At 55.7% G+C, this 7,400-nt stretch overlaps 2 protein-coding genes across 4 annotated transcripts in view; one reads left to right on the top strand and one right to left on the bottom strand.

Annotated features, from left to right (window-relative positions):
* Positions 1-3,541, bottom strand: part of smyd4 (SET and MYND domain containing 4) — a 5,333-nt gene extending 1,792 nt beyond the window's left edge. The window contains exons 1-8 of the mRNA XM_019871949.1: positions 3,328-3,541; positions 2,471-2,621; positions 2,286-2,375; positions 1,283-2,024; positions 1,013-1,198; positions 754-905; positions 118-250; positions 4-56 (exon numbers count right to left, since the gene is read on the bottom strand). Of these exons, the coding sequence (XP_019727508.1) occupies positions 4-56; positions 118-250; positions 754-905; positions 1,013-1,198; positions 1,283-2,024; positions 2,286-2,375; positions 2,471-2,621; positions 3,328-3,461 (1,641 nt within the window). The 5' untranslated portion in view covers positions 3,462-3,541. The remainder of the gene's footprint in view (positions 1-3; positions 57-117; positions 251-753; positions 906-1,012; positions 1,199-1,282; positions 2,025-2,285; positions 2,376-2,470; positions 2,622-3,327) is intronic.
* A 179-nt stretch (positions 3,542-3,720) lies between these two features.
* The window catches only part of LOC109517068 (replication protein A 70 kDa DNA-binding subunit-like), a 7,094-nt gene continuing 3,414 nt past the window's right edge, over positions 3,721-7,400 (top strand). The window contains exons 1-11 of one of the 3 annotated variants that reach the window (XM_019871991.1): positions 3,721-4,171; positions 4,611-4,658; positions 4,775-4,856; positions 4,940-5,045; positions 5,131-5,216; positions 5,523-5,606; positions 5,961-6,096; positions 6,388-6,490; positions 6,561-6,629; positions 6,942-7,134; positions 7,216-7,352. In XM_019871991.1, the coding sequence (XP_019727550.1) occupies positions 4,139-4,171; positions 4,611-4,658; positions 4,775-4,856; positions 4,940-5,045; positions 5,131-5,216; positions 5,523-5,606; positions 5,961-6,096; positions 6,388-6,490; positions 6,561-6,629; positions 6,942-7,134; positions 7,216-7,352 (1,077 nt within the window). In that variant the 5' untranslated portion in view covers positions 3,721-4,138. Of the gene's footprint in view, positions 4,172-4,610; positions 4,857-4,939; positions 5,046-5,130; positions 5,217-5,522; positions 5,607-5,960; positions 6,097-6,387; positions 6,491-6,560; positions 6,630-6,941; positions 7,135-7,215; positions 7,353-7,400 lie in introns of all 3 variants that reach the window. The other 2 variants (XM_019871999.1, XM_019871981.1) reach the window with 2 other exon arrangements.

Raw genomic sequence — 7,400 nt, forward strand, 5'->3', positions numbered from 1 at the left:
CACGCCCGCCCCCCGCCACCGCGTCTGCGACCGCTCCAGCAGGACGACCGCCTCGCCTGCGGAAAGCACAATCAACACAAAGAAGCGGCAGACGGGGGCCGGCGACCGCTCACTCACCGGGTTGGTCTCTCTCCAGGAGATGGGCCGCCGCTTCCAAGTCGCGCCGGACGTCCCGCAACGTTTGGCTCAGCTCGCCGCCGGACCACACGCCGCCGCAGGAGCCGCACGAATGGTCGCCTCCGCCGGAAGGCTGATTGACAGGTGACCGCTCAGTTGGGGGGGAGTAAAGGTAGGCGATGCGACCGACTGGCAATCCATTTGTTCATTTGTTCTTTTGTCTGTGCAAGAAACCCTGTGATTGGCAGGCGACCAGTCCGGCACGTGTGCTGGTAGTGGTCATACTGTTGAAGAGCGACCAATCTGTGTTCCAATCAGTGTCCTTGGACAGATGGGACAGACAGGTTCCCCTCTATTGACTGGTGACCAATCGATTGTGCCAATTGTACTATCGACCAGTCGGTTTGGTCTACCTAGGTCTCCTGTGATTGACTGGCGACCAGTCCCCTGTTTGCCTACAGGTGTCCAGGCCGTTGTTGGTCAAATGCAGGCCCTTTAACTGACTGGCGACCGCTCCCGGTGGCACAAGATGACCTTGGACCGTGTGGCTCGGCGACCAATCTATTGTCAAGATGGCGACTGATCTAAATTGCCGAGAGCTAAAACTGGACGCCGCCCGAAGAGGAAATCCCTTACCAGGAGGGAAGCGTCGCAGCGGGCACACAACAGTCCGGATTGTTCGTCTGGCGACCAGTCCTCCTGGCAGGCCTCGCAGCGGCACAGGAAGAAGTACTGCTCCTGCAGGAGGCGGCGCCGCTCCCCGGCGACCATTCTGCCACTGTGAGGACCTGTGGGAAAACGGGCGCGACGTCAGAGTCCGTCGAAACTATCGGTTAAGGGCCCCCACACCCCCCACGGGAATCAAAATGACAAACTCTACGAACGGTGGTCTGACCGTAGCAGTGGGCGACCTCTTGTCCGGAACGCAGGCTTTGCGCCGCTCGCAGCGTGACGGCGCCGCCGGCGCCGAAGCTCAAGCTGGTGTTGGGCCGGCACGAGTGGTTGATGAGACTCAGCGTCGGGAAGACGGCCGTGGCGACCCGTCTCTCCTCAACGGACTGCACGTGAGCGTCCGACAAACCTGAGGCGAAAAACCTTGATTGGCTGGCGGCCACTTGACTGAAAAAGACCAAACGATGGCGACGGAGCGACGGCCGGGCGTCACCTGGCTGTTGCAGCATGACGACGGCCTGCGCATTGCAGCGCAGCTGCAGCGCGTGCCTCAGCATCGCCACGCCCAGCAGCCGCCCCCCCGCGTCCTCCTCCCGTCCGACGGGCGACGTCGCCGTCTCGCCGAGCGCCAGCCGCAGCGTGGCCGCGGTCACGGCGCACAGGAAGCGCATGCTGGCGGCGTGCCGCTCCACGTGGTGCAGCAGGCCCCAGACGCCTTGGTAGGCCGCGCCGCGGATGTTGGCGACGCCCGCTTTGAGCGCCACCCTCAGCGCCAAGTGCGACAGGACGCCGGCGGCCGCCAAGCAGGCGCCCAGCGGGCATTCCCAGCGGTGGTGCTCCTCCCAGGCGCCGTCCCTGCAGCGGGCGGCGCAGTAGCGGGCGTACGAGCACCCGGCGCATGGGACCAGTCGCCAGGCGGGTTTCAAGCAGGCGTGGCAATGCCGCCGCTCCGTCCCAAAGGTGCCGCCGCTCGCCACGAGAACCGAACCGAAGGGCCTCTCGCTCAGGATCACCTCCCCGGCCGCGATGGCTTCCGTTGCCACCATGTGGCGACCTTTCTCCCGGCTGAAGCATACCGTCACTTTGGGAGACATCCCCGAGCGGTCGTCTCGGTCTGCGCCGACGTGGGAGGACGGGAGGCGCGCCAGGCATTGCGCGCGGCGCTTCGCCAACTTGTGCGCCAGAGCCGGCGGGTAGCCGCTCTTCTCGGCGTCCGACACGTCCTCCAGAGCGTCCTGAGGGGGACAGACCATGCGGTGACATCCGACGGCTCGCTGCGTGGCTCGGCTAGTTATGCCCGCGTGTGACTGACGGCCAGTCTTAGTCTTGCTCACGCCAGTGTATGTCCGCCTGTCTAATGACTGACCGGCGACCAGTCTCGCGTGTGTAAATATGTCCTGTGAGCGAGTAGCGACCAATCCGGCATTTGGCTCTCGTGCCCAGTGATTGACCGGTGACCAGTCCAACTCTATTCGCGGCCATGCGAATGTTCTCACCTGGTAGTGCTGCAGGTGGTAAAGTGCCGCAGAGCGATTGGCGTAGCACAGCGACAGCTGCTCCGAACTTTGGGGGGACAAACACACGCCCTGTGGAAGCCGGAGAGAAGTCATGACCATTCGTCAAGATGGAACAGAAAGGGGAAGGGGGGTAATGTTTACAAGTGAACATAGAGGATGGTGACCTGTGAGTAGTGCAGCGCGGCCTCGGCGTACTTGCCGCTCTTGAAGCTGGCGTTTCCGCTCTGCCTGCATGCGGACGCCTCCGCGGCGTCCTTCCGCGTGTGACCATGTCCTTCCGCAGAGATGCGGCGCAGACGCGCCGCATCGTCCTTCCTGGAAGAAATGTCAAGTGTGCGGACGGTATCGCAATCGTCACGGGTACGTATTGTTTATTCTCTGCGAAAAACTGCTCACGTGACTGAAGCGGAGTTGCAACGGGCTTCAGGTCTGCATTTTTTGCGGGGTACAGTTTGCAACTCAATGTCATCATGTGGGAGCTTTGTTTTGAGTGCAATTCCACTGTCAACCAGTAGATGGTGGCACGGTATTTAGTTTGCACATTGCATTTGAAAGAAAAGTGAAGGTACAGTATTTCAAGCGCTGCCTAATTTTTGCTGTAGATTACTGAATGTGAAATTCTTTTTTGAATAGAACAGAAAAAGAGAAATATGGATCGCTCCACTGTCCGATATTTGTGTCGTATCCATTGCTCTCTCTCTCTCACTGTTATGTTTTTAAATGTGTTTGTATGTTTTCAAGACTCCATCGCTCCATCCACTAAAATACTCCATCTCTTGCAGGGGTGCTGTGGGACTTGACAGTCCAGTTCTGTGTGATCTTTGCTTCTCAAATCTCCGTGCAGATCGTCTGTTGTGACCTACCGCCCCCTTGTGCGCACAGCGAAAGGAGCAGCAACGCCAACGTGAAATAATGACGCACAAATACATTTACCGAATTCGCATGAAATCTAATAGATATTTTGTCAGTCAAAAAAATAAATAAATAAGAAATGCGCCGGCTCGGCAAACGAGCAACTCACGTTGTCACACTCAGGGCGCTTTCAAAGACATCTTCAATTTCAAGCAGGGACTTAAAACGCTCCCTGAACTCGGGTTCGAGTCCGGCCCACTTGCGAGCGACGTGGTCTTGCCACGGGAGGCACGGAAGGTCCATTTAGGAAAAACTAAAAGTTTGTTTTCACGCCGCATCGACAGCGGGGAGAAGCCATACTTACTGCAATGTCACGTGACAGATCCGGGGACCACTTGGCCTTCAAAACAAAACAGGTGTACCGCCTTGCTCGGATTTAGTCCAAACGTGGTTGCGTTTTAATAAAAAGCAACCACATGTTTGGACTAAATCCTTCAGAGATTAAACACTAGTCGAAGCTGTGGCATTTAAATTTTACTTATATTGTCAAAAGAGTAGTTATACTTGCATATATTGTCGTCGTTTATGACTTGTATCTATCTTTTATGTTTGAAGCAGAATTTGGCATATCCGGTCACACGCCGCTCTGCAATGTGGTGACTTGACTGTTGCGAATAAGACTGAGCTTTCGAAATAAAACACGCGACCTTTCTTCGGGTTCTGGGCCGTACATTGGTGGGGTTTTTGTGGTTGTTGTATGTTTGAATTGTATGAATTTAACTTTAATAAATATATAAGTGCTGTTGTATACGAGTCACACTAGCACTAGATTGTCTTTTTGGAGGAGGTTGAGAGGGCTGTCTTTTGTTGTGAAGGCTTAGAGTATATCGGTCCGTTTTGCGTGATCCCGCCAGTTCTAGCTTCTTCAGTTGGAAGTGTTCGTAGGTCTTGAGTATTTGCAAAGATTTTTGCGCCATAATATGAGCGTCAAACTCACTCAAGGGGCGATTGAGGTAAAGGCAATCGTCTACATGAGCACGACTCAGTCAAAAAGAATGTCGTCAACCGCGAAAATGACCGTTAGCCGCAAATTGCTAACACACTTCGACACGTGACTACGCAATTATCGTTGTCTTTGTTGTTATTTTTTTTTTGTGATACAATTATCTTGTCTTTTTACTACTTGGACGTATGTCAGGCATGGGATTTTTGTATGAAATGTACTCTTTGCGTCCAAACCACCAAACCATTTTCCCCGTTGTTGCTTTGCTGATGACGTCACACGTTTACTTATTTGACACGTGAGGGTCATGTTTTGTTTGGAAAAAGAAAGGTACGGTGCCATGCGTCTTCTTGACATGTTATCCATGTGGCCGCTTGAGGCGTCAAGAGATGCGCTTGGGTGTGGGGTGTCAGGCATTTTGCACCTTTGACCTTCTTTTCTTGTGTCAGGCCCTGTTCAACGAGTCGACGGTCAAAAATCCGGTGCTGCAGGTTATGGTGACTTGTTACAAATGAAACTCGTTTTTGATTTTCATATTACGGACAGTAGTCTTAAACGTGTACTATCTAGTCTTGTCACCGATGGCAAGAGTTCCTTTTCTCCTGCCTTCCAGAACATCTGCGAGTTCCCGACCGCCAAAGAAGGCCACACCAGGTACCGGCTGAACCTGAGCGACGGCGTGCACTGTTTGTCCTGTGAGTGTCCCCCAGCACGTGCGTCGTCATCAGGCGTCCCGCGTTCGTAGCGTTAGCGGCGTGTGCGCTTGTTTTGCGTTAAGGCTTCCTGCTGGCGACGCACTTGAACCACCTGAGGGAAGCCGAGCTGCTGGAGCCGAACTGTGTGTGCGTGCTCAAGAAAACCGTCTCCTCCTCTTTGGCCAGCAGGTAGGTGTCAGGGTGTTGTGCGGATGGGACGTGTGAATTCACGCTCACTTGTTCGGGTGGGCGGGTGTGCGACTTTGTGTCACAGGCGTGTTGTGGCGGTGTTGGACCTGGACGTGTTGCTGACTGCCGCCGAGACGGGCGGGAAGATTGGCAATCCCGCACAGTTAACCGGTGAGAGAAAGACCAGTGGTGGGGGGGAGCACTTTTTTTTTTTTTTTTCACAAAAATCCGATGACCCATTTGGATTGTTTTGTTCTTTCGGTTCTCATCGCTTGGAGAAAAAGCAAACGACAAGGGCATGATTTAGTGCCCGCCGGAATCCGCGCGGATTTCAAAACTCTCCACGGAATTGAAAGCAGTCCGCGGAAAGCGAATACTGACGTTGATTATTTTGTAATGTTTTGGGTTTGCAGATAATTTCCGAAAATAATTCCGAGACGGCTGGCCGAGCTCATGCTGTTTTGTTTTGGCCCACAGATCAAACTCCAGGCCAGCAGGAGGTGCAGCCGAGCACCTCCGGGTCGGATGAAATTGCCGGACCCTCTGGACACTGCGCAAGCAGTAAGTCCCTTTCACCTCGCCGTCCTGCGCCAAAGTTGCCGATTGAGTTCCAAGTCGCCGCCGGCTCGATTATCTGAATGCGTGAAGCCGCAACAGCTGGGTTTCACTCGTGCCCGGGATCTCGCTTGGAGTGCTCAGAATTAGGAATCAGGCGTCACATATCAAGAGGCTGATGTTTGTGAATGTGAACAGCAGGTGGCGCCACTTACCCGTTGAAGAAAATGCGCCTGAAAACGTGAGCGCTTCATTCCAGACCAACATGGTGGCTGGCCTTTGCGGATTAGTTTTAAATGTCCAAATTGCACAATGGACTCGTTAAAAGAACACGTTTGATTGAATCGTTTCTTTCCCGAGGTGGCAGAAGCTCCCTGACGAAGGCCCCCGGGATGGCGTCGCTGACCGGGTCTGGCCTGGGCTCGCCCCCTCCTGCACCCTCGCAGAGTCCCAAAAAGTTGACCCTCATCAACCAACTCGCCCCGTATCATTGCGAGTGAGTGGCTGGCTTGATTCCTTCCTTACTGCAGCCTTCGGACCCGCCGGCATCTCGGTGCCGGCGGGTCCCGAACGTCCCCGGAGGCTTCGACCGCCGCCTTTTGTCCTGCCCGCCGACGCTCCGAACGGCAGCTGGACGCCGTCGCCGCGCAGAGGCGGACGGGCGTGTCGCCGTTGCGCCGGGAGCAGATGGATGAGATGTTTCCGGTGCCTGGATGATTTTCAGACGTTTGCTCGCGCGCTGTGAAAAAAGAAACAAAAGCAACTTTTGAACGCGCGCTCCTTCCAGGTGGACCATCAGAGCTCGAGTGACCGTCAAGTCGCATATCCGAACCTGGAGCAACTCCAGAGGGGAAGGGAAGTTCTTCAGCTTTGACGTCGTGGACCAGAGCGTGAGTCACGGCAAAACACGCGCGTGCCGGCGCGCCGCACGTTTACCGACGTGGCCTTCACCGTGTGCAGGGAGAAATCAGGATCCTCGCCTTCAACAAGCAAGTGGACAAGTTTTTCCCCCGGCTGGAGCAAAACCAGGTGAGTGGCTCGTCCTGCGGCGTCTGCGAAGGACGCGCCGGATGATTCCTTCATTTGATGAGTCGAATGGACGGGAAAATGAGAGCGCCGCCAAGACGCGAAGTCATTTTTGCCGTCCCGTGCCGCGTTTCAGAAATGCAATTGGCCCGAGATGAAACTTTTCAAGCGGCTCGCGACTTGTCCACGTCGGAAAGCGTCACTTGTGGCGTATTGTCGTCTTTGAACGCTGCCTGATAATTGCGCCCCTCCCTTCGGAAACCGAGAAAAGGGCCGAGCGCCCGCCCGTTCGCTGACGACGGCTCCGTGCGGCAGGTCTACCTGATCTCCAACGGCTCGCTAAAGGTGGCCAACAAGCAGTTCACGTCGCTCAACAACGACTACGAGATCGCGCTGAGCCCCATGTCGCGCATCGCGCCCTGCCACGACGGCCGCGGCGTGCCCAGCCTGCGCTGCCTCTTTGTGCCCATCGCGCAGTTGGAGGACAAAGAGCCCGACACCATCCTCGGTGAGCCATTTCGCTTCCAATAGAAAACGAGGCAAAAGCGCATCGCTCGCAGGGCCAATCGAGTGCGCTTGGACTCGGCAGACGTGATCGGCGTGTGCGAGGAGGCCGAGGACGCCGTTCACATCACCAGCAAGGCCGGCGAGCAGCTGACCAAAAGGGCGCTGACGTTGATCGACTGCAGCGGCAAGACGGTGACCCTCACGCTGTGGGGGGAGCAGGTAATCGCTGCCGTCGATCTTTTCCCGACATGGCGCCTTGGGGGGGTG

Source organism: Hippocampus comes, unplaced genomic scaffold (genome assembly GCF_001891065.2).
Source record: "Hippocampus comes isolate QL1 unplaced genomic scaffold, H_comes_QL1_v1.1 scaffold33, whole genome shotgun sequence".
Taxonomy (NCBI): Eukaryota; Metazoa; Chordata; class Actinopteri; order Syngnathiformes; family Syngnathidae; genus Hippocampus; species Hippocampus comes.